General features: G+C 37.1%; 3 protein-coding genes across 5 annotated transcripts in view; 1 reads left to right on the top strand and 2 right to left on the bottom strand.

The window, feature by feature from the left end:
• Positions 1-11,053, bottom strand: part of LOC145981772 (putative gustatory receptor 28b) — a 202,617-nt gene extending 191,564 nt beyond the window's left edge. The window contains exon 1 of the mRNA XM_083115188.1: positions 10,855-11,053. The gene's annotated coding sequence lies outside the window, so the exon portion shown is untranslated. The remainder of the gene's footprint in view (positions 1-10,854) is intronic.
• LOC145981771 (uncharacterized) lies at positions 1,228-13,461 on the top strand. Its single transcript, XM_083115187.1, has 4 exons — positions 1,228-2,488; positions 3,866-3,937; positions 7,525-7,617; positions 12,583-13,461. Exons 1-4 carry the CDS (start codon positions 1,445-1,447, stop codon positions 12,724-12,726), a joined length of 1,353 nt encoding a protein of 450 aa, XP_082971313.1. The 5' UTR covers positions 1,228-1,444; the 3' UTR covers positions 12,727-13,461.
• A 6,175-nt stretch (positions 13,462-19,636) lies between these two features.
• Utx (Utx histone demethylase) overlaps positions 19,637-26,401 on the bottom strand; it is a 247,578-nt gene continuing 240,813 nt past the window's right edge. For all 3 annotated transcript variants that reach the window (XM_083115210.1, XM_083115211.1, XM_083115212.1), the window contains 2 exons: positions 25,914-26,084; positions 19,637-22,982 (listed from right to left, as the gene is read on the bottom strand). In XM_083115210.1, the coding sequence (XP_082971336.1) occupies positions 22,926-22,982; positions 25,914-26,084 (228 nt within the window). In that variant the 3' untranslated portion in view covers positions 19,637-22,925. The remainder of the gene's footprint in view (positions 22,983-25,913; positions 26,085-26,401) is intronic.

Raw genomic sequence — 26,401 nt, 5'->3', positions numbered from 1 at the left:
TCCGAAACTTTCAGACCCGGATCCGGATCCGCGGATCCGGAACTCTCGGATCCGGATCCAGATACGGAACTTTCGGATCCGGATCCTGATCCGTAACTTTTGGATCCGGATCCGGATCCGAACGGATCCGGATTTTTCGGATCCGGATCCGTTTGGCCATCCCTAGTTAGCACATCGCGCTGCGACGCCAAGGATCCGGTGTTCGAATCCCGCTCGGGCTTGGTTGTTTGTGAATGTCCATTCATCAATTTCATCATTTCATCCCCATCTTCGCAAATTAGCCAAGAGGCACAAAACGCGAAGTAAAATAATCTCAATCAATCAAAACAACGCTATCAGGGAGACCCCTGGAACCTGAAACTGTACAGGGGATAGTTTTTCATATTACATCAAAATATAGTTTCCCCTGGCATCCCTAAACCCGAAAATATATTCCCGTAGCAACATTTACTGTCTACCGTCTCTTTTCCGATCAAAGATCAATCTACTCTTTACCATTCTTGCCTATTTCCCTCAGGTCCACGTTAATAGTATCCTAATCTCGGTTTGCTATAGATCACTTACCATCAGGCTTCCCAACAAGAACCCTGCATACTTTCCTCTCGTCTCCCATGTGCTGCCCACCAAACTCTTTTCGGCTTTTTCGTATATTTTAGTGCCTTTAGAGGCTATTTAGTGGTTCTGCAGCATATTTTGGAGTTCTGTGTCTTTAAGTGCCTATAATCCGATGGTGTGATAATTACTAGAGCTGAGCTGATAACACTTTGAACCGATACTCTTAACACTTCTTACCGATACTGATGCTTGAAAATTATAACAAATAAGTTATTCAAAATATTGATTAATACTAATGAGTAGTCCATTCCAATTACAAACATCAATTGTTTTAAAATGTTCAAAAGTTACATCAGAATATAAACATACCTGTCATCTAATCATAAAATACAGGTTTTGTTTCACATAATATTGGTACAAAATCAATGGAAACTTCAAATTTTATGTAACTTCCAGAATAATTAGACTTCGCCAAAGTGTCGTGCGCCATTTTTGCTGACCCCTCGGTATCGACATTACTAAACAGCATTGCCGTTGGATAGAAACAAAATATCGAACACGCACTTGAAGATCTGACCCCTGTTGCCAAGGTCGAGCAACACAAAACAAACCTGCACGCAACAAGTGTTTGTCGACAGTTGGGCAGTAGTAAATTCGTGGAATGGTCGATTATGTTGTTGGTAATGAACTAGCTGGGTAATAACAATCTTCCCTGAGTAATGACGATGTGAACAGCGAGAAAGAGACAAGTTGTAAACAAGACCACCCTTTCCCTGGAAAACACTCTCACCCCTCTTGTGAGTTCTTGCCTGTGACACTTAGGAATCAATACAGTCGTCTACACGACTCGGCAGTTTCACTTCGTTCTCCGACAAGTGTGGTTGCCAGCATGAAGGCCATAGACCTGATGGCCTCTTTCGCTCCGTATTACTACATCTGCAAGCCCTTCGCTGTGTTCCCAGTATCGCGTGTGAAAAACGAGAAGAAGGAATTGAGTTTCCAGAACTCCATCATCTCCAGGATATACAGCCTTGTCCTGTACTTCATCTTCTTCGTTCCCACTTCTGTCCTGGTGACGTACAAGATTATCCAAGAGTTGGAACACTACAAGGAGAAGCGGGTGCACATGCTGGTCAACACTTTTCTCCTGCTTGTGGACACTTGCCCTGTCCTCATTGCCTCTTTTGGGACCTTCGTGTTCATTGTGTACGGTTCCAGAAAAGTACCGTCAATATTCTCCAGAATGGCTCACGCGGATAAGGTCCTGGAGTACAGACTGTCCGGACACGTCAAGGCGAGACGGTTGCTGGTGGGAAAGGCTGTACTGGTGTTCTCTGTCCTCGTGGTGCTGTTCGTGGACGTGATGGTGTACAAGCTGGTGCACATGAAGCACGTGAACCTCTGGGTGGTGCTCGGTGTAAACTGCTATTTTGCTCTCCACGTGCTCAATGTGGTTCTTGACATGCAGTTCGTTGGAGTTGTGTCACTGCTGAAGGGCCGCTTCGGACACCTCAACAAGGAGGTCCGGAAGCTGCAAGGGTACAAGGAACCGGACAGACCGGAGCCTCGTCCGAACTCCGTCCATCCGGACGGTTGGAACGAGAGAATGAAGCTGCCGCCGCTGACGGCCGCCAGGGTGCAGAACGTGCAACCCCCGTGCGACTTCAGGGAGAGGGTGAAGTCGCTCAGGACCATCCACTTTGAGCTCTGCGATGTCGTTGAGGATATGAACGTGGCGTATGGTTTCACCATGCTCGCGCACTTCTGCGATATCCTCTTCAGCGTAATGTACTGCTCCTACCACTTCATCATCCACGTGACCGACCTCTTCGCCTTTCCCAGCCACCAGATCCTCTTCAACATGTTGGAGGTGACCGTGGTGAGCGTGAGGACCATCATCATCACGTGGATCTGCTACGCAACGTCAGAAGAGGTGAGTGTATGGTTCAAGTCCTGATTCGAACGCACGACGTTATACTCCCAAGGTCTCCACAGTGTACAAAAAATAGCAAAACACAATAACACAAGCTAGCAAAGATACCCGTAGCCCCACGTTATGAAATATCTAAGAAATTCAATTGGCAACATCTAATTTACTCCACGTGGACTTGACAAGTACTGTCAGTTCCTAGAAAGGATGCTATTGGTGTGAAACGTTTGAAGGAAGGATTTATTGGTCTCTACGTGGACTTGACAAATGGTTGTGAGAGGAAACGAACTTATCTTTCAGAACTTTCTTTGAAGAAAAGTGGAGTTCGAATCAGGTCTCGAACTTTACAGAAAGGGTCAACTCGAAAATTCTCTATCGCTATTTCCATTATTTCTTGTTCTACATCCTGTGTTGTTTAAAGGAATGGGATTCTGTTGATTCGAAGCAGATGTTAATCTCTACTTATTAACGTTTCCATTTCAATTCATTATAATCACAGTGCGGAAAACAAGTGAATGAAAATACTGATGGACAATTCGTACACTGTTTCTTTTGCTGTTTGGTGTACGATTTATTACGAGTTCATACGACGCTGGTACATTGAAGCAACTCTGATATATTCCGACTTTATAGATTGTTTTCACATACTTTAAAAAATCCCAAATTACTGAAATGATATTCTAAAAGTATAGTGGAATGCATAGGTATTACGATGCAAATTGTTCCATCACCATGTTTTTCTTATCTTTGATTTACCCAATGAGAACTTCAATAATTGAAACACAATGTCAAAGAAGCTACTGACAACCTCTACACCAACATACGCAATAATCCATTCTTAAAAAAACACAACATATGAGGAAAATTAATGAAAATGTTCATGGGAAAATTTCCTAAGCAAAGTTTGAGCATCCCACTGTAACCCCTATATAAAAATCGTATTCGAATATTTCAATCAAGAATCTTTAATATGCACTATTCGTTTAATTGTAGAATTAAATCATAATGTGAAAATATTATTCTACATGAAACAATGTAAATTCGCTACAACGTCAAAAATTCAATGAAAATTTACCAAATTAGAATTACGTTATTGTATATAATTAAAAAATGCTATTTTGATAGGTAAAATAATAACCAAAAAATTTCATTTTCTCAGCTACTACGCGGTTTGATGCTTGAAAATGCAACAATTGTCCAGATTATACACAGCCATTTCAAAGAAACAAGATTAGGAAACAACTTACACTATTTAAAGTTATTTTATTATTGTGAATTACATGGCAAATTTTAGCATTTCCATGTATGTATTTTTTAAGCATTGAAAACATCACAATTTAGTGTACACATTATTTTTTTTTCTCTACTTCTATGTTGCAGGCAAACAACACGAGAAACGTAGTACAAAAACTGACAGTGGGAACTGACATGAAATCGGAAAATGCTTCAGAGGTAAATATCTGCATGCGTACGTCATTGACCGTATTAATTATTATCTGTATTTTGTATCAGTTTACAACGCTTGTTACACTGTAAAAACGACAGTCAAAACTCAAAAATAAGGTCACTTTTGACTAAATCTGGTCCTATCCGATTTTCACCAAAAGTGACTACCAGTAGGTGGCGCAACCACAGGGGGCAGGGCGGCATTGCCCCCATTCAACCTTGGACCGAAATGAGTTCTAGGGGGGCAAGGGGGGCAAACATCGACGGCCAAGTGTACCTGCAGGGGGCAATTACCGCCCACAACTTCAAATTTTATGCAAATAAAAATACTTTTCGTAAAATTTTCTTGCTCGCTTCGCTCGCAATTTGTCATTCTTCTCTGTAATGTATTGTAAATTACCAGACAGAGATATAAGACTTGTCTTAATTGATTTTGTTTTAAATGCATGAACAATTGTTTCGAGGAAAGGGAGAGTACACATTTGAGACAATTTATGTATTTATTGATTGATTGATTTGCTTTATTATACTTTGCGTCTTGTGCCACGTTTGGCTAATTTGCGAAGATGGGGGTGAGTGATGAAATTGGTTAATGGACACTCACAAACATCCATGCTCAGGCCAGGATCCGAACCCAGAACCCCTGGCGTCGTAGCGCGATGTGCTAAACCACTCCGCCAAGGAGTGGTTTAGTGGTTTACAATTTATGTAATTTTTGCTGTTGGATGTTGTAAGATGGATGAATAGGTTGTGTAATGTATTTAAATAACATATGTTATTCATTCTATAATATGTATTAAAGAAACGTTGAATACATACACAATTTAGTGTCCACGTCGCTCCATGTTGCATATATGTGAAACATAACGTGCATGAAATTTATAGATGTTAATGTAAAAAAGAAATAATTATATTTGGAATGCATTTATCAAGCACTTTCTGTCTTTCAAAAATAGTTTGTTTGCTTGTTTTCCATTATTAATGTGAAATTGAACGTGTTGAAAAAATAATTCAAATCGCTTGTTCGAACACAAATGCTTTAGCACCAACTTTTTTGCATAATTTACGAGGGTAATAACGTATTTGATACTACTCCTACTACTAATAATAAAGTTAGTCCCGGGTTCGAATCCCAGCTTGGGCATGCATGTTTGCGAGTGTTCATTTACAGTGTTGCAGGAGGCGCCAGATTCTATTTTCACTTTCTACGAAATAATTGAATCAGTCATATGAACAAACCAGTTTTCGTTAAGACAACTGCAGCACGAATATTTGGTTGGTATTCCCCACTGAAATATGCAGGGTGAGGGAGCTGATGGTGCAGCTCCTTCTGGAATTTTGATAAAATCAAATTTTTCAAATAAAAGCAGCAAAAAACTCGGGAGGAGCCAAAATGATAAAGCAAACTCCCCTTAAAAATTCCCCGATTACCATTTTGGTCTTTGAACAACTTTTAAAACGAAGGTACAAAAATATATATTTACGAAATATTTAAATATATGTTATACTTTATCCTGTCTTCTCCCAGAACGCAGCTATGTAATATCTACACAACTCCCCCCTTCCGCCCCCAAACAAAACTGCGAACGCCAGCGGTGTGCTCAGTTAGGTTTTTCTATCTTATCATTAAGTTGCGGGCTTTTTAACATTTATTCGCCGTCCAAAAACATTGTTTATACATCATTCATTTTCTGACATTTCAAATTATCTGATTAATCAATGTGCTAGCTTTCTGCGTGTCGAAAATTTACATTTTAAGATATAACTAAGGAGCACTTGACAGGCTATTGCATTCAAATTAAAATCAGTTACTATATATTTATAAAAATAATTTGGGGGGCATATGATGAACGAATTTGTGGGGGAATGCGTCCAATAATTATTGTTATTGCTGGCTAAATGACTAATAACTTAATAAATTTAGTGCAGGAAGTTCACAATTAACACATATGTGCCCAATAATTATATAATATGTGGACCGTTTTTAGTTTTGTGGAATTAAAATCAATATATTTTCAGTTCCACCACATTTTACACGGTTTTATGGGTGTTACCTGCAGATGACGTTTGTGCATTGCACCCTGTCATGAATGTATACAGGGATGTTGAGGTAGGATTCCACACATTTCCGATCTAGCTCACGGTGGAGGTGATGTGATCAGCCCCAGTGGCGGCGATTGGGTTCCAAAACCGGGGGGGGGGGGGGGCAAAGACAGTATATTTCCCTTTGTATATAAGGTTTAGCATACTGCCGGGGCAAAAGTGGTGAAAAGTGAGGGCAGCTGCCCCCTCGGTCCCCCTAATCGTCGCCATCAGCACCATTGTTTGGCCGCCTTTACCTCAATTGAGAAGGGGCTGGGTCATCCCAGAGCCGATTTACCGTCAAACGGGGTAACTTTTCGTACAGATTTTGCCCTGCAAAATCCGTGGCGAGTGACAACCCGAAAATTATACGCGAGAAACACTTAGTCCTTTATACATGTACTGAAGGAATACCAAAGAAATTCCAAAATATTAGGGGGGGGGGTAAATGGGGCAACTTCGTCATTTCCGCTTACGTTCCTAGCAGGTCAAAATTAACCCCATGAAGAGGCCAGATCGTCACGGAAAATCAATCAATCAGTCATCATCTTCACATGCCTCACACGTGTGATATCAGAATTATGCATCAAGGGAGGAAGTGTGTTGTGTGCAAGTGCATTGTGCTTTGGCGCTGTTTGCAGCATTTTCTCGTCATATATCCTCTTGTCAGTGGCGGGGGCGAGGGGGGGCAGTTGCCCCCAGTTTTCGCCACTCTTGCTCCTGCAGTATGCTAAACCATATCTACAAAAGGGAAATATACTGTCTTTGCCCCCCCTCCCCAGTTTTGGCACCTTCCCCTCCCGGTTTTGGGACCCAATCACCGCCACTGTCTCTTGTCATACTAGTTACGTTTGTATATCTTTCTTTTTTCTTTTTTTTAAAAAACATTGAAATCTTACAAGTTCAGCACATGTATCATAAGGAAACATCTATCGGTTTCATGACGAAGTTACCCTCAAAGACGAAGTATGCCGCAGAATATTAAAAACTTGTATGGTTTGAAAAGCTATGATTTTTATGACTTAGCATATTTTTTTGGGGTAAGGGCGATGTGTTCCCTAAACATGTAAAAATCATATTATGAAGAAACTAATTAAATTAAGGTGTTTTTAAGGGCATATTTTGACATATTTGGCAATTTCTACGTGATAGAGCATATTTTGACGGATTTTGAGTCATATTCAGCATATTTTTGCATTTTCAAGAAATATACAGTCATTTTCGGAGTGGATTCGTTATTACTCCCATTTTTACTCTACACGGTTGTTTTTTTTCACTGTAGCAAAATTATTTTCATTTTTATTTGAAAATTTAGAGAAAATATTCATTGTTCATTGCAGCTCAGGGCCCATAAAGCGAACTAAAAATAGTGAAAATATCTCAGCATTTAGATATTGATGTTTAAAACAGTCCAGTTATAAGGGCATATTTTTCAAATTATAGTGTATATTTTGTTAAATTTTAGGTCATCAGAGCATATTTTATACATATTTTTGTATTATTTTTTTCAGCTTCGTCAATTCTCGTCACAACTACTTCATCGAAGAAAAGTTAAACTTATGGCATGTGGAGTTTTTCAAATCGACCTCGCACTTTTACGTTCCGTAAGTTTTTATTCTATGTTATGTAAAAAATCAAACAATATTGCACTTGCTTAATTTCACCCAATTTGAGCATGTTAGGTTAAGGCCAAATAAATAAATAAATGCACCTTTAGTTAGACCAGACAACGTTAAGTGTTAGCGGGAAGAGCTCCCGCAGGGTTTTTCTCACGAGGGCCAGTAAGATTTCGTGTCTTGGCCTTCAGTCATAGAAATAATAATAACAATTATTTCTTTATAAATCATAAAAATTTAATTGAACTTAAAATACTTGTTGTAGACAAGTTTATACTCGAGCCTATTTAGATAGAAACTAGATTAGCCTTACTTCCTTTCCATAAACATCTATAACATTGTTGATCAACAGTTCTATGTACAGGGTGGCCCAAAGAAAGGTAACCGAAATGTAAAACCGTTGTATTATGTTTCGGTTGCCCTGTACTTTTTTTTACTTTCTCACAAAGCACAGATATCAACACTGACCACTTAATCTACTGTCCTTCATGGTACCTCTTTTTACGTGCCGAAGGGTACTGTAAACAAAAAAAAAGTAATAAATCAAAATGAGGGAGTGTGGATTATCAAGGTCACATCTTGACTTCGGGAAATGCTTTCCCAGCCTATTCGTAATCCCGAACAGCCGAGAAATTCCAAAGAATATCATTTAAAAGAGGTTAATTCTTGGTATTTTCTGCCCTATAAATGTCTGAAATTTCCTGAAATTAACAGTTTTTATTCCAGAAGTGCAAAAACAATGCCTTGAAGAGAAAATAGTGTGTATAATTCGACATTTTCACCACATCGGGAAATCTCGAAAATTTCCCGTCCCGAAAATTCCCGACGTGGTCTGAAAATGGAGATTTTTTCCAGTTCTGAAAGTCAGGATTATTAATATTTCCCTCCCAATCCTGTCCCGACCAAAAATGTTTCGTCCCGCACACACCTGGTTACGGCAGCAAACATGTCTCTTGCGAAAGCCTTCTCTCGTTATTTTGTTGGTCATGGCAGTTTATTGCTGTAACTGACAGCCTGTAAATGGCAGAAAACAACATTATTTGTAATAAAATATCGCTACAATTGGTCGCTGCTGATCAGGGGTGCCCATCCCCCCCAGGCCTATGACGTAATCCCCCCCAAAAGGTAGAAGATTCCTCCCGCCCCCCTTATGCCGAATTATGTACACAAATGTTTTTGGTCAGCCAAAATTTGCGGAACAATATAATACAGATGTATATTTAAGCAATGTATATTGTATTATTGACATTGATTGAAATAACATTTTACATAAATGAAAATAACTTCTGACGTTGCAAAATTGTTGCAGCAAACTTATTGATAATTTCCTAATTTTGCACCACTTTTAAAATTGCTAGTGTGCTGAACCTTATTCTTACAAGTTCGTCTGCTTGATTAGCCTTGTATTAATGCGAACAGCACGTCCTCCGCCCTTTCGAAACCGATTCTAAAGGCATAAAGAGGTCGTGTTTTATTTCAATCCCATCCCCGGTTTCACCACAGGCAGGTAGAACATAATAACCATAACTAAAAATGAATAACATGTGAATCAAACGAAACAATCCCCCAACCCAAGATATATAGAATTAGTAGCTAAACTATAAAATTTTGTCCCCCAAAAAATTCCCATGACGCAGGAGCGTCATAAATGCCGCCTGTGGGCACCCCTGCACATGTAAGAGTTAGTCTACAGTACACCAGTGGATTCCCAAGAAGAGTTGAGAGAGAGAATTGAGACATAAGGAGACAGTGTGTCAACGCGAGTGACTGTGTCTGAAGTACGCCGCAGGCTGCGTGCTTGCATACGTAACCGGGGGAGGCAATTTTAACAGGATTTGTAGTTTTTGTAACAGTTAATTCTGACAACCTGGAATCATGAGAATGGTAAATAACATTATTATTTCACTCATTTTCGTCCCTTTATTTCTCACAACCGACAACTTCTTTTCACTTTACAAAGAGGTCAACAACGCGCCATCTCTGCTTTTTATTGAGATTTTTCCCCCAACCCGTGTGCCAGTTGACAACATTTGCATATTTTTGGAGAGCTTATGAAACGAGTAAGTTTTTTCCGTAATTTTTACGCTAAGTGTGTTAACAATTTTTTGAGTAATCCTCTTCGATTTAAACGATAATTTCCAAATTTCTTCATGGCGTGTAGTGTTGTCCACGGGACGAGACGGGACAGACTTTTAAAAATTCGAGACGAGACGAGATTGACCATCTGTCATGAGACAAACGAATATTTTCGAGACGAGACAGCATTTCCACGAGACTTCACGAGACGAGACAGGCCAAAGTCTCGTCTCGTGGGCAACACTAATGGCGTGTGCACCAATGACTGTTTCTTTCTGTGGGTATGGGAATTTTGGGCATGATTTTTTTTCCCTAGTAGTCACTCATTCGTCAGCTGTTAGCAACATGTCGATTAAGTGCCCAGGGTGTAGTAGTTTTTTCACAATTATTAGTTTTTTGGTCGCAAGTATATTTCACGAAAATCTGCAAACTGCAATAACTCGCCCATTGATTTCCGACCCCCAAAGCATAGGGTCAAATTTGTTGCAAATGTGCTCTAGTATTACACCTTTCCAGGAATAGGTCGAATTACCAATCACCCCCCTGTATATATATATATATATATATATATATATATATATATATATATATATACGATACCTAAAACATTCATGTGTCTTTCTCGCGCTTCTAGCCGAATTTTACGTTCTGTGAAGAAAGTCGTGGAAATTGTTAATTTTCTGCTATGTGAGTTTAATGTGTTCAATAACAGTTTGGCAAAAGTAGTATTATAAGGTACCCACTACAGTGATAGGAATTTATATACATTGCAAGTTGTTATTTCAGGACTATAACAAATTTGAAACATTCTTTATCTAAGGTTGAGTCCTACAAGCTTCTATGTATTAGAACGTAAATTAAGGGAACAGAGTCGTGTTCTCTATGCGCGTGGCTTTGCTATAAGAAACGAAATGAAGGTCTGTATCAAGCATGCTGACGATGAAAATATCGAACGAATAACGCATCTTGTCTTGACCGAAGCTTGCTTTGTGTATCTGCCCTGGATGTAGATAAGTTTACGAGAACCATTACTAAAGTAAAAAGTTCATTTCGTGTGAAACGAGGATGGACATGTGCATCATTACACCTAAACATATTGCACTCTGCCCCCAGTTCCTTTCATTCGCAATGTACCCTCCTATCACTTACCTCAATGAAGTTCTCGAACACGTCAAAGGCAGTCCAATTTCTTCTATTCACATTATAACACGCACAATCACAATTCACGCATACTCTACACACAATTCTCGCACAATATATTACACTACGTCTATTGCGAATGGGTTAATAATGATAATTTGACGATTTAATGTCGAGCCTCCGATCACTTTACAATCAAACTTCGAGCATAGCCTGTTAGGCTTGGCCTCTTTCTGCTCTGACAGGAAACTCGTAGATATCACTTATCGCACACCGTATCAAACGCCGTTGTCTACTGACATCAGTGCAAAATACTTCGTAGGTCTGTTAGGTTTAGTTATCTTAGCATAAATAGACTGCAGTTTTTCGGGGCTCGAACCAAAAAGGCATTATTTATGCTAAGAGTCTAAACCCATCGCCTCCTCTCCTATCCAAACAACGAGAACATTTATCATAACGTCAGTAGACGACGGTGTTCAATACTGTGTCCCATAAGGGAGATCCGAAACTCGTCTGATTCGGGGTCTCACTTATCACACAACACTTGAGCAACCTTGTGTTCTGACGTCACGGGATAGAGCTTTTAATTTTAGGCTAAATGACTACGTTGTTAGGCTAGCTATGCTTAGTTCTCTTAGCCTAAATAATAATTTTTCATTGTATTAATGCTAATGGAACCTAACCTAACAGGCCTAACCTAACCTCGTAGACAGTCCTCATCTGACGTCAGTACACAAGGTAGCAAAACTGTTGTGCGAGAAGCAAGACCCTCTGCTTCGAATCTGGAATCTCACACTGATTGTATAATTTTAAAAAAGTATAAAAAAAAAAGTAAAGTGCTCCCCTGTGCTTAGCACCACGCCATGAAGGCGTATAGGGGGACCCAGGACCTTTAGCATGGTAGTCAGACGCGTTGCTGACTGAGCCTCCACAGCCAGTGGCAATTATACAATTATAAATTGTATAATTTATTCAGTGTCATGTGTTTTGTAAACAGTGTCCTGTAATTTTTGCAGTTTTGAGGTTTTCATTTGACTCTCCCTCATACATTCACACGCTGTGTTCTTCCATAAAAATTCTACATCTGAAAGATATCTATTCTAAATGTATTGGTCTTAAGTAAAAAAGTAGTATTTTACACAGTGTCTGAATTGGAAATCAATTACTGCCGGTATGCTTGGATGCACGGACTTGTCTCTTGATACAATCCTTTTTTTGTGATTTCTTAAAGAATACATCGATTCTGATTCTCTCTCTTTTATCAACACATAAAGAGAGATAAATGATCGAGTACATTGTTGGGCATTGCATTGCTATTTGTGATAAATAAGGGCAAACTTTAAAAATGTACTGCGGGTATGCTTTTTGGCATCTTAATTTAATACCAGTATGCCATACCGGCCCAATTCGATCTCTGATTTTACATGTATCATGTTATGAATTTACCTTACCTATATTATATTGTGAATTATGATATAATATTATGGTTGAGTCGAGTCTTAACATCCACCACATAAAATAAGAGCTACATAAATAAATAAATTGATAGATAAATATATTAGTATTAGCTAAAATAATTATTATTTATGGTATTTAGGTGTATACTGACTGCCCCCACTCACTTTTTTCAGGTATCCTCACTGCCCCAAAAAAAATTGTCTTGCTTTGTAGTCTACAAAAGGTGGTGTGGGTGTGGTTTTGTAAATACTTGGAAGTATCTTAAATCTTCTGTTACAGATTGCAACTTCTGTCATGATGTACCTGGTCGTGCTTATCCAATTTGATATTCAAGCAAAGCATCATGTTCTAATTGGGGACACGCCACATGGTGACTCTACAACTGAGTCATCTGCAGTAACGACATCCATTCCAATTGAATGAAGTCTGGACACATGTGAATCTGATTTACTTGCCAGAAATGGTTTACAAGATTGGTGAAAGGCAAGATGTTTGTAAAAGTGGATTTAAAAAGAAAGAAAAAAATAACATCAGACTAATTTATCTGTACTTGATCAGTATTATTTTATAAGTTAAATTACCAATCTGAAAATTTTATAGTTCACAAACGAAAGCAGAATTATGTCCTGATTTCAAATGCAAATTCATGTACTTTTTGTAAAATACATTTAATTTTTTCTCTTTCTAAAGCAATTCCTTGGTTACATTCAAAAAATTACAGAGATAAATGACCCATTCAAGTTTTAATCAGATTATTTGCTGTTTTACATCAGACCAGTACACCACTGACTGTAATATCAACTACAGTGGTCCAGTTCAGTCCCCTTAGTGCACATTTTTCGGACAATCTCCCTGCATAAAGCTGCTTTGGGGCTAACTCAGCCTCTAATGAATATAAACCTGGAATCGACTCTGCAGGAGCAGCCATAGCATGGTGCAGATCACCACCTTCAATGTGGCAGAGATCGAGAATATGTAGAGCCCTACCTCCACATCTCCTATGTGCCTTTATGCCATTGTGAATAGTGCCACCTTTTCTTATTTTTACAGAATCAACTATCAGTAAATTTTATATCAGTAGTTGTCGTCAGTAAAAATTACACTACAGCCTAGCCCTGAAAATACGTAGCTACTACACAGTCAAATGGTAGCATTTGGTGAAAGCAGTAGCTCGAAAATTTCAACTCTTCACCACACTTGAGGGCAATTGGGAAGTTATTTGAATGAAACAGTACTGTATTCTTGTATAGACAGCCACTTAAAATTAGTACGGGACTCGATGTACCAATAAAAAGTAGGCTTAATTCAGGAAATGCATGTTACTTCTCTCTTCATAAACTTTTGTCTTCTCGTTTAATATCTAAGAAACTAAAAGTTAAAATATACAAAACAGTAATTTTGCGTGTACTATTATATGGGTGTGAAACTTGGTCCCTTACATTAAAAGAGGAACATAAATTGAGAGTATTTGAAAATAAGATCCTTAGGAAAATCTTTGGACCTAAAAGGGATGAGGAGACAGGTGAGTGGAGAAGGTTACATAATTTAGAACTACATAATTTGTATTCATGTCCAGATATTTTTAGAATAATTAAATCAAGAAGACTTAGGTGGGCAGGCCATGTGGCACGAATGGGAGAGGAAAGAGGAGTTTACAAGGTTCTTGTTGGGAAACCTGATGGTAAGAGACCTGTAGGAAGGCCAAGACGAAGATGGAGGGACAACGTTGAGATGGACCTAAAGGAAATCGGTAGGGATGGAAAAGAGTATATAGATCTTGCTCAAGATAGGGACAGATGGAAGGCCTGTGTTGCTGCAGCCATGAACCTTCGGGTTTAAGAAGGCTAGAGAGTTAGTTAGTTAGTTAGTTAGCTCGATGTACCAATCATGCATCACTGAACAAGAAGCCACCATTCAGGCACACCCATAAATAGCTGTTGTACAGTCACTACTTCTGGGTTGTAAGAATCCCATCGACTCTCAATGCAATTGATACAATCCAAACGTGCCCATATCTGTACTATAGCATTTAGTTTACTTTTATATATATCAGGTTCGAGTTTCTAAGTGACTGTGCATTTTATGAACATCAATACTTATACATAAATACTTATAAACAGGGAACGGATTTATATGTAAATACTTATTTATGTGTGAAAATCAAATCAGTAATAATTTGTATTATCTTTGCGCATCATGGTATGTAGACTCGAAAAAATCTGTTTTTATTTTCCATATTTGTACATATATTAGGTTTTGGCTCATATTTTAGTTATTTTTACATATTATTTCCATATTTGAGAACATTTCTCAACATATACTCCATATTCGTGCAATAACGACATGTCTCCGTGTGACCGAAAGAGTTGGAGGAATTTCTTGCGAATAACTGACAAACTTGAAATACACTCCCATTACTTCTTGTGATAATGAACACAGTTAGGGCCAGATTAAGACGAAATTGGGCCTGATGCTTGAAATCTTCAGTGAACAATAAACACGACGACGTTATAGTTACGTCACAGCACAAAGAATAATAATAACGGTATAATAAGTAATGCTGTGTCTAGGCATCCGAAATTGGGGCTCCAAATTTCATTCTCAGATTTATTTTCAGGTTAATATAGCAAAAGAAAACTGTTCAGCTTTTGAAAAATTCTCGCCCGTTTTTATCTGGGCCTATTTCAGGAATGGGCCTAATGCTGCAGCATCAATAGCACCCACCTTAATCCGGCCATGAATGCAGTTTTAGTCAATATAAATCCATCTTAAGAGACAACACGAGGAAATTCATGTTGCAACACTTACAATAAAATGTTGTTATTCATTGTTTTGGAAACAGAAAATGAAAACACATTTTGTCTTGCTTTCCAATTAATGTCAATGTAAGCATACTGTATTTTATGCAGCTCGTGTAGTATCTTATATTATTAAAAAAGTAAACTTTTACAATGTTAAGTCCATATTTTGATGACAAAACATATTTAACACATTTTCACTACAGATAATCAGTTCGCTGCTTATAAATATATCTTTTTATAACTGTTTTAAGGTAGAGATCACCAAATTCCCCCAGCTGTGGAAGTACTTCCCACATTTGAAAATAAATGCCAAACTACCAAGGGAGGATTGCTTCATAAGAAATTACTCTTTATAAGGGACAGACAGATGGAACATTTTTAAAAGATGTAAGTTTACTTACCCTGAAAGATCTCTAATTTTAGAATATTTTCCCTTTTAACACTTAACAGTTTCAGAGTTATTGACAAATCACTAAATTTAGTGTTGTCTTCACAGGAAGCCAGGACGATAGAGTTGTTTCCTTGAGTTAGTTTGACAGACCAATCAGTGCACTAAAATTAATTGTTATACATCTTGTTACGGAAATTCTGATAGTGGGCAGACAGACAGAAGCATAAAGCTAATTTCTTTAGTTGATCAGTAGACCTCGGATTTTTAGGATCTAAAAAATGTACTTTTAGGTTCTAAAAATCCTAAAATAGGTTCTAAAAGTATTGAATTAGACTCAAAAAATCCTCAAGTAGGTTCCAGAAAACATAAAATGGTTCAAAGTTCCTGAAAAAGACTAATTAGGAACAATTGTTAATAAAATATCAAAGGAACCGTAACAAATTTATACGTAGATCCATCCAAACCATCAAATATTAATTTTCTAACCAAATTTTCATTGCTATGCATCATTTTCAAAATTATCCACTAATACTTGTGCAGTTAGCAAAAGTTACTTATCGATATGATAAAAGCACAATCTTTTTCATATTATCCAGACAAAGCCTCGCTTTTTATCTGTGAGGATCGTCTTATATGCTGAAAATGATCTTTAAACAGAAGCAAAGTCAATGGTGCCAATTTGAACGCTGAAACGTTGCTTCATAACGTGTGAATGTAGAAAGTACCAAAAATAAGCGAGACCACACGGATCAGATGTTTGCACTTTAGACTGTGCAGGCAACAGTGGCACCAGACATTTTGCTTTGTTTAGAGCTTGAAATCGACAGAGAGTGTATTTCAAACAAGTAAGTTATTCAATATTTATGTTACCAAACAGATCAAATACCTTTGCGTGATGTAAAAATCATGTAAAACCTCAAGAATATACAAAAACCTAAAAAAAGGTTTGATTTAGGCAAAAAAACTAAGATAGATTCTAACAAGCAAAATAGGTTATTTTAGGCACTATAAAACCAGGTATTGCATTTTTTTAAGGAAACTCTGATGTAACTTATTTCTTATTTACCTGTAAAGGAAAAAATAGGTTAAAAAACTAAAATCAGAGGTCTATTGATCAGTAACTAGAACGTCAACATCAAAGTTTATGCATGTGGTGGGAGTGCTATGGGAACGAAAATGCTACATTGCAAAATTTTCTTAAGTTCTCTGCCAAAGGCCAGCTATTAACAAAGCATTGAAAATATCTATGCGAGCTTCAGTAACTGACAATCAACAGTTTGGCAATCCCTGCTTTAAGATTTGTAAGTGTTCAATATCCAATAGTACAACAGCATAAAAAAATAATCATCATCTGATTTTTATTGCATATGTTACCAAACATTACAAGTTTTGCATCATTGTGGTGGATGTTATTAACTTGGTACAAAAAATACCAGTTCATATCCGTCACTATGGTAATTGAAGTCATTACTTTAAATATAAATATGTGCTGCACATTTTCATCTGTGTGTGTAACTTTTGGACCCTTTAGGTGTAAAAAAAAAGTTCAAGAAAACCCAACAATAGGTGTAAAACTACCTTAGTAGATACATAGCTGATTGAATGCGGTTTTGTCATATCTCAACTTTTTGTCAGGGGCGAGTTGATAACATTATCGTGTTCCCTACATATTAATGCATCACATTCCAAATCAATTAATAATGTTTATGTATATATTAAAAATGTTTGCACAAATCTGTAGTGTATTCAAAATCCACATATGTCAAACTTCAATCTGTTCTCCTGAAAAATTAGTGCATATGGACATGCGACAAAATAGTATTCAGCCGGTGACATGTGTATATATGATTTTTCATTTTGAACATTACAAAGAAAGTATTGTGAGAAATTAAGATATGTAGTTCTCTCTCAATCTGGGCTCTCTGCATTCAGTTCTCCCTGACATTGTCTGAATACAGAAGAAGTGAGTTGCACTGACTATGTTGTAACTTTCTATGATGGTGAAATATGTCTGTGTGGACCTTTCCACCTCCACAGACCATAGGCGGAGTTCTGGAGGGGCCTGCCCCCCCAACTTAAAAAATACTAAGAAAATAACACACGATTAAGTTCAGTTACTACATTTTTGATAAGAAGCCATACCGCAAATCTTGACGTTTGGCATGATGGCATGTGCAGTAATTGCGCCACAATAGCAGGTAGTTCTTACAAGTGGCCACTTGCGAGAGGACATTTTCTGCTATGAGGCGAATCCACATCTGGTTGCGTTGCACAATGGGTCAAGAGAAATTGAACAATTTAATGATCTTATACTCTAAATCAGATGTTGTTAAAACAGTTAACTTAGACGATTTGATTGATGTGTACAGTTTGAAGAAAGAAAAACTTAAAATGACTTTGTGTTGAGTCAACAGTTACTGTTGAGGCATCAAAAGAAATTTTTAATTTAATTTTTCTAAAATTTCTGAAGCTTACTATTGTACCGTAATTTTTTTTAAGTAATAAGAGTATTGTATTAATAAAAAAAATGCAAAATGCAATAATCTTACTGTTTTGCTTTTTTTTTTAACTGACAACCAATATACTAATTAATATTTGTTTACTTAAGAGAGGAAATTTAACATTCTCAAATCTAAAAGGCCTAAAACTCAGTGTTTTTAAGTAGTTGTTTTTTAATTTCCGGGGGAAGGCCTCCGAACCCCTTAAAAACTAGGTGATATTCAATAACCCTCAGGTACATCTAATGCTTCTCTCAGAGCCCCCCCCCCCTTCCCAAAGCAAAAGCTCAAACTTCGCCCATGCCACAGACAAGGGGCAAAACCGAGAAAATTCCCAGCCATTAATGGCAAATGCGGCACTATTTACAACACACATACCAGATTCAGAAACGAAGTTTATATGGTGACCCAGACCCAGAAAAAGCTAGTGAAAAAGAAAATGACATATCACTAAAATTACTGCATTTATCTATCGCCTATCTCTCCCCATCCTGGTTTCATTCCTGTATGATGAACATTGCAAACTGGTTTGACGCCCCACTGTGTGTGTGTAGTTATAATTTGCCTATCTGAGCATAAAGAGCATTTGAAACAAACCTTTACCAAGTAATCAGTCCCCAAAAATTGTAAGACGTTGTGGGTGGAGGAAGTTCTTACTCGTTCCTTCTGAAAAAAGACAGTCACTTGACCAACTTCATTTTAGCCAGCCATAAAGAATGCCTTCCCCTGTGATTCATACGATAAATAGCTACATTCATATTTGCAGCTTTTGTCCTTTGCAACAACCCAACACAAACTTTTGAATTCCTCTTTTCAATTACATAAACGTTGTTGTTTCAGACATGTGATATTTCCATTTTCAAAGTTCGTTCCTGGACACCCTTACTTGTTTCCGAATTATTATACAGGGTATTCCTTTCAAACCTCCCTCATTTCAATTCATCATTGCTAAAAGCATATGAAACATAATGGAATGCGAGTGGAACTAGACGAAAGAGAAACACAAAGAATTTTATTGCATAAAGCGCTAAAAAAAAAGTGCTCACCTGTGCATAGCACTATGCCATGAAGGCGTATAGGGGGTGTGGGGATAATGCCCCACACTTTCTTGATCCGGTCGTGAGTGGGGGTGATGTGATCAGCATCATGCCCCTCACTGCCTTTACCACCCAGGGTTTCCCCGCGGTACCCATGTTATTCGACGCTGGGTGGGTGCCGGGGCCACTTCCATCGTTAGAAAAGTTCCCGGATTTGAAACGGCCGGGGATTGAACCCGGGACCTTTAGCATGGTAGTCAGACGCATTACAGACTGAGCCACCGCGGCCACAAGAATACACCAATAATTTATTTGCACTGTAATGATTGATTTGGTCTCTGCATACCAGAATACAGATTGTAGACGCTGCTGCAGAGTCGCCATTGTGCTTTATGCGATTGTGGCGGTACATAGTGAGAGAACGGTCAACTTCGAGGTCATGCAATAAAATTCTTTGTGTATCTCTTTCATCTAGTACCACTCACATTCCATTATGTTTCATACGCTTTTAGCAATGATGAATTGAAATGTGGGAGGTTTCAACGGAACACGAGTTATACTACCATATTTCCCTTTAATCAAAACATGAATTAAGAAGAGTTTATCATCATAAATACACTTTATTCATAAATACAGACAGGCTAGGATAGACTTTTCTTCAGTCTATAGTAAAACACTACAACTTTCCACAATCTTGCCTCTGTACAACCACCCACTGGGAGTGAGTGCATAAAATTCACAAATGAAAATAAAGATACTACAAGATAAACATTTTTTATAACAGATTATTTTATCAGGACAGATTAAGGTAAAGGGAAAGAAAATTTACACTAGAAAAAATAATCAACTTACAGGATTTCATATACAATACAAATATTCCTTATGGAAAAATCTTCAAACAAAAAAACTTGCTATAGAGAAAGAAGTTCTTTTCTATTTTTACAAATTCATTTCATATTACCCTTTTAAAATAGGATTGTCCATAAGCTTTTTTTTTGGTATAAAATGCACAAATAAGCTTACATAAAAATTTTTCTTTCTTTTTTTTAACAACAAATTCTCGACATCATAGCCTATTATACTCTAAGCACAACAATGGTAAAGTGAGTTCATTCTTTTTATTTTTTTGAACACAAGAAATCTTTGACGTGTTGGCTTCCTAATAATTATAATAATAAAAAAATTGCACTGACAACTATTACTATAATCTTTCTTATCTACAGAAATCATGACTACATTATGGTAATATAAAACACACTTTAAAGAAATCTCTCTCATTCACATAGGCAAACGACTATTACTACTAATAAGCCAACACATCAAGGTTTTTTTTAAAAACAAAAAAAAATTAAACAAAAAACCATGCGTTTTATGCACGTTTCTTTCATTTCTATGAACATAGCAATATTTTGCTATGTGTAACTTCGTTTTTTCAGCATTGCATGTACTACTTTTTTCCCCAAGTATTTGTAACAGTTCACTGAAATAACAAGCATAACAAGAGTACAGTTGTATCCGTTAGAGAAGGCACTGACCAACACACGTTGGGAATTTATCTTTCTTAATGAAAAAGGCAAATACCTGTCACTTGGTGAGTTAAAAAGGTCATGAATGCATTGTTACTGGGTTAAAGGAGTTACTGTAAGAAAAATTACACATAAAAAAAATGATGGTGCAATCAGCATTTTCAGATAGTCCTAACTTGTTATTCACTTTTAGGAGATAAATATATTATGCAATAAGTACTAACAATAACAATGTCTATTAAAAATTCATTGACTTTAGTGTGTGTACTCTATGAATTGTCTCAGAATAAATAAATATACAACTTGAACACTTTATGGCAGTTCATTATCTCTGGCATATGTTACAACACTGAAACGCTGATTGCACCAAACATTTTTTTTTCTTTTTCTTAACGCACAAAGGTTGATGCAATTCCAGTTTGGTTATAAATTTACATGCACCAAAATTATGCACAAGTCTCAGTTCTTTAAAAAATGCACAAGTTCTGATTTCACACAATATATATATATATATATATACTTTCAATATTTATATATTTCTACATCATACATTGGAGATGAACAGCACAGAGATAGTTACAAAAACATTTATTTATATATTATATTCTGGTTCATCTTTTCATTTTTCGATTTATATTACTGTATGTACGTTTTGCACACATTCTTCCGCAAACTGTGACAAATGTCAATAACTAAGAAATAAGTCACTTTAAATGTTTCAGTAAGAAGTAATATTAAAAGCAAGTTAACTTAAAAGTTACAAATTGCATAGTTTTTTCTTTTATGAGATCGCTTACAAAATGAGGTTTGGATATAAACCTTGAGCGTAGTTCTTTCCAATGTGATATGCCTATCTAACCTGAAAGTAAGTACCAGCGTGTGTATAACACTGGCATGCATGGTGTATGAACAATGGTTACAATGGAAATAAATACACTCTGTGCCTTATACCACAACTGTTGAAAAATTGAATTTCCTAAATTTATTTCACGCAAAGTCACATGTCGTAAAGATCATTGTTGAAGAAACCAACAATGAACATTTGCTTTTTTCTATCGTGCAGTTCCAACAATGCAGGTTGTATTTGGCAACTTGGGGATTTGTTATTCCGCTGTTATTTTACAAAGTGAAAAATTCAAAAATCTTTACGTAAACAATATCCAGCACTACAATATTTAACTCTTTGTAATATATTCAGAACAAATTAATAATTAGGCAGTTGGTAGCTTTTATTAATACAACTGAACAGTATCACAAATTACTGGCAGTGATGAGCATTTATACTCTGTAGGGGGTCCAAGTGAGCAGATTCGCACTTACAAATAACCCAGAAGAGTAACACATGGCTTACAGAATATGAACTTTAAAAAAAAAGTGGGAGGGGGAATATTTCTGTCTGTACAATAAAGGGTATTAACAACAATCTAATCCCATTTTATACATATCCTATCTTATAACACAGTATTCACACAGGTATCTTTTCACATGCACCATATTTAGCAGGATGTACTTTCAGATGAAAATGAAACGCATACCTACAGGGTGTCTCACACAGTAGTCTCTTTCGTGCTTCATTTTGAACGACACATCTGCTTCAGGAGTATTCGTGCTGCCTTTCTAAGGCAACAGAACCTTAACCTTCACTATTCTGCCATATTACGTACTCTCCTGATCAATTCTTCTTAGAATTATGCACACCGCGACACGTTCAGACCCTTCAGTCTTATTATGAAATCACAAAATATTGCATCATTTTTTTGTGGCGTGTGTAAGAAACAGAGTGTGTGTAGTGTGTACAAAAGAACGATATAATGGACAACAAATAATCACAACTTTACAATAAAAGCCCTATAGAGGTTCTTTATTGTTTTCTCCGAAATGTTTTAGCAAAAATCTTTCTACTGAAGTCATCTGTTACCGATATAAAAGGATTGAACGAGACCCCACTTCACACTCAATCCTTGTCACGTTGCAGGAGGTAAGGGAGACGAGTTTCTTGTCACTAATCTACTTAAGATGGCAGTTAATAGCAGTGGTTAAATATCTTGACGGAACACTTCCTTCATCAAGTCTTAGTTAATACATGTCACTTATTGAGATCGTCATTAGCTTTCCGAAAAAAGCTCTGTCGGTTGGCAGGCAAAAAACATTTCCTCGCACCCGATGCTCGAACTAGTGTTCGCAAGCTGCAGCAACCGCAGCATAAAACCATGCTAGTTCCATTGTTGATGGGGAGGAGGAAAAAAAAAGCTTCCATGGCACAGGAATTAGGCAGTAGAAAAAAATGCTCGTCTCTTCTATTTGCATTTGGCAAATTCTGAAGAAGGCAAAGTTCCAGGGCAGTGATAGGCGACTAAATTCCCCAATCATCATGACGTCTGCTGATGTGAGGTTAGCAGCTGTGGGGTTTGGATTTGCGCTGTAGCCTGCAAAAGAGAGACAAATTCAGATGTAAGAAAAGATTTTTTTTATTTTATTTTATTTAATTAAAGTTTCAGATACAGTACTGAAAGACCATTTTATACTGAAACTGTAGCAACAAGAAGAAACTAAAAACAATAATAAAAATAAAAATAACAACAACAACAACAAGACAATACAAGATGGCAGACGAAAGAAAATATCAACATTTATAGGCAGGTTATTATATAAGTGGGGGAGCCTACAGTAAAGAGACCGCTGTACGAGAGAGAGCCTTGTAGCGGGAATGTGAAAGAGCTTTACGTTGCGGGTTGGCCGTGCGGGTACTCGTAGATGAAATTGGTTGACAAGTAATTCGGTTTTAATTTTACCATTAATGATTTTATGCAAAAATTTCATGTGTGCTAGTTCGTGACGAGTGTGTGGTGACTGTATCTTCAAAATAGACATAATATCTGTTTTATGGAGGTATCTGAGAGAAGGAATTCTATGGCGAGCAATGGCGAGGAAAAAGCTGAGGACAGAATCAATCCTGGAAAGATTAGTTTTAGAAGCCATAGTCCAGATGGGGGAGCAGTATTCAAGAATGGGAGAGATAAAGGATTTGAAAAATATGCTAATGGCTGATTGGTTCTGGATTTCAGGGAACCTGTACAGAATACCAAGGAGACGCAAGGCTCGTTTAGTAGTATATAGTGCATAAATCCTGTTAATGTAACTTTTTGGCCACTTTTGGCTAATTGCGACATACACACACACTTGAGAATTACTTTAGGTGTACTACATAGAAATTTAAGGGAAAAATTCAGGCTTGATCAGGACTCGAACTTGGATCTCTAGCATAGCTTGCTCTTCCACTTACCATTTTTTCCCCTAAAATTCCTATGTAGTACATCTACTGTGTGTGCTAAAGTATAAGATAGTAAACAGTCCTGTTGCAGTGTTACTGGCCAAGACCATTCCATACAGGAAAAAATGTGGTAGCAAAAATTGGACAAAACCATAGCTGGTTTGGTAGGAAGAGCAATTGCAAAGTATGCCAGAAACCTGGGTTTGTGTTCTAGTTGAACCTGTAATTTTCACTGATTTCTACACTTGAGAATGCACTACATTTCTTTTATTCTTCTTGCATGAATGTATGGGGTTTGACCAAAAAGAAACCGAACTTTTAAAAATAATTTATTTACCTTGTACACGGCTTAATTTGATATATCATCTTTAAAGTAGTGTCTTCAACTACTAATGCAGAGTGGGTTCTCTAGAACCATGATAAAATTTAAGTATAATTCCCAGTTTTCAAGGTGAACTTTCCAAAAATTCAAGGTTACAAACAGATGTTTTCTCTATTCAATCTAACATATAACCACTTCTCACGCATACACACTCGATTATATTAACAATGTAAAGTGTCTGTGTGATTCCAATGTACCCAAAAATTCTAATTCAATCCAATTAAACATTATATACATATATAAATTCAAGCTATTTAATTTAAGGTACAGAGATTTGTCATTTCAGATACTCCGGCTTGAAATACATCTGCAAACACAGTCACAAATGTTATGGGTTATGCTAATCTAAGAAAAATTGTTAATTGCCAGATAGTGCACTTTGCAGAACAATCTAACAAAGAAAACGGATTGAGAGAATTATGGGATGTGGATTAGTAAAAGTTGCAATTTTTCATGTCTACGGAGAAAAATTCACGCAGAATTCCTGGACCCAATAATTCATGCACATAATTCTCAGAATTCTTGGTGAGTAGCCACCCTGCAATACAACGCTGCATGTAGAGTTTTTCCACCAAAATTGTATTGCCCAATTTGAAACAAAATTTGATGCACACGCGTTGCTCTTCGAGTATCTTCATTTTCTGTGTATCATAAAATAACCGCAGCCTGCATCATGACTTCACTTAACTTCTCACAGGAAGAAACTTAAAAGTATAGACTAGTGCATTAATGGCATAGTACATCTGAAGGATCCCTCTACGCCGTGCTGGTAAGTTGATCAACGTGGATTGTTTCATCGATGGGCAAATTTGAAAGTAGAGTTTCTCTCTGGACAAACCTCGTATTGGATTGTAGACTTATACCTTATGTAGTTTAGGACTGTTGTAAGCATATAAACAGTTTTTTTTTTTATGTAACTTGTCAGAAGAACACATGCTCCCTTTACCAGATGTCCCTCTTTATTTATTTCTTTTAAAAAAAAGCAGTTGCATAGTCACGGACACTGCTAGGTTGTAACAATCCCATTGAAAGCTAATGGTATCATTACAACCAAGAACTGTCCGTGACTGTACAATATCAATAATGTTACAACTAATTTTGTTAAGATTTATTCTACTGGTATAACTGCAACATTGATTGAACTACAGGGGGTTAAGTGGTAGAGCAGCCACAGTTTGAACTTCGCCCATGAATAAAGAACTTTCAATTCAAATCCTAAAATAAACGCCTGATAAAGGAAATGTGCGTACAAAAAACATGTTTAAATGCTTGAAACAAACTACAAGAGGAACATTATTTCTGTTATTAATTATTTTAAGAGCAAAAATCACTAAAATGTGCAAAATGACCACTTATGACAAAGTTTTGAAATATGCCTCAACAACGATATAACTGTCCGATTCTGAACTCTGTTTTCTCATATTGTACCCCTCAATGGGTGAAATATTTATGTAAGAATAAAACCAGTAAAGACAATACAATTATGGTGGGGGAAAAAAGGGCATGGTAACAAAATAATTACAGAAGAGCATTAAGTTTAAGCAATCTAACAAAACAAACCCAGTTACTCAATTTAATATTCTGCAGTACAACAAGACTCACCAAGATTCATAGCTGCTGATCATTAACTAATTGCAAACCCATTTTTGACCTCAAAAAGGCAAACGTCTAGCAAAAGAGCAATTATGGAAAACTTGTACTTACTGTAGAATGAATATCAAAGTGATCAAAGACTTCCATGAGCTCCTGCATTCGATATTCCTCCAGGCACACAAAGCCTTCAAGATTCGGAGCCTGTTTCCTTGCACAGTCCATGCAGTGGACCACATGTCTCTTCTCTTGCTCCCGGATGAACAAAATGTTGAACACTTCAATCTGGAAAGGGGAAGAAAGACTGTAAGTAGCTGAAGATACAAGTATTTTTCTCAATTTCTAAACCCATGTGAATTAGCATAGCGTTGAAATAGAACTCTGTGGGCAATATCGGTGCAAGTGTTGATTACTTGGGCTGCCCCAGCAACAGCGTAGTGTCTTGGTAAAAACAAAATTCCCTGACTTTTCCAGACGCAGAACCAACCATTTCCAGTCATTACGGCAATCCACATTTTTATTGATTGATTGATTTGATTGATCTTAATTCGCTTTTCTGCCACTTTTGGCTAATCGCGAAGATGAGAATGAGTGTTGATACA

This window comes from Lepisma saccharinum, chromosome 30, assembly GCF_977018435.1.
Source record: "Lepisma saccharinum chromosome 30, izLepSacc3.1, whole genome shotgun sequence".
Classification (NCBI taxonomy): Eukaryota; Metazoa; Arthropoda; class Insecta; order Zygentoma; family Lepismatidae; genus Lepisma; species Lepisma saccharinum.
The sequence above is the reverse complement of the archived record's forward strand: the minus strand, read 5'-3'. Positions and strand labels throughout refer to the sequence as shown.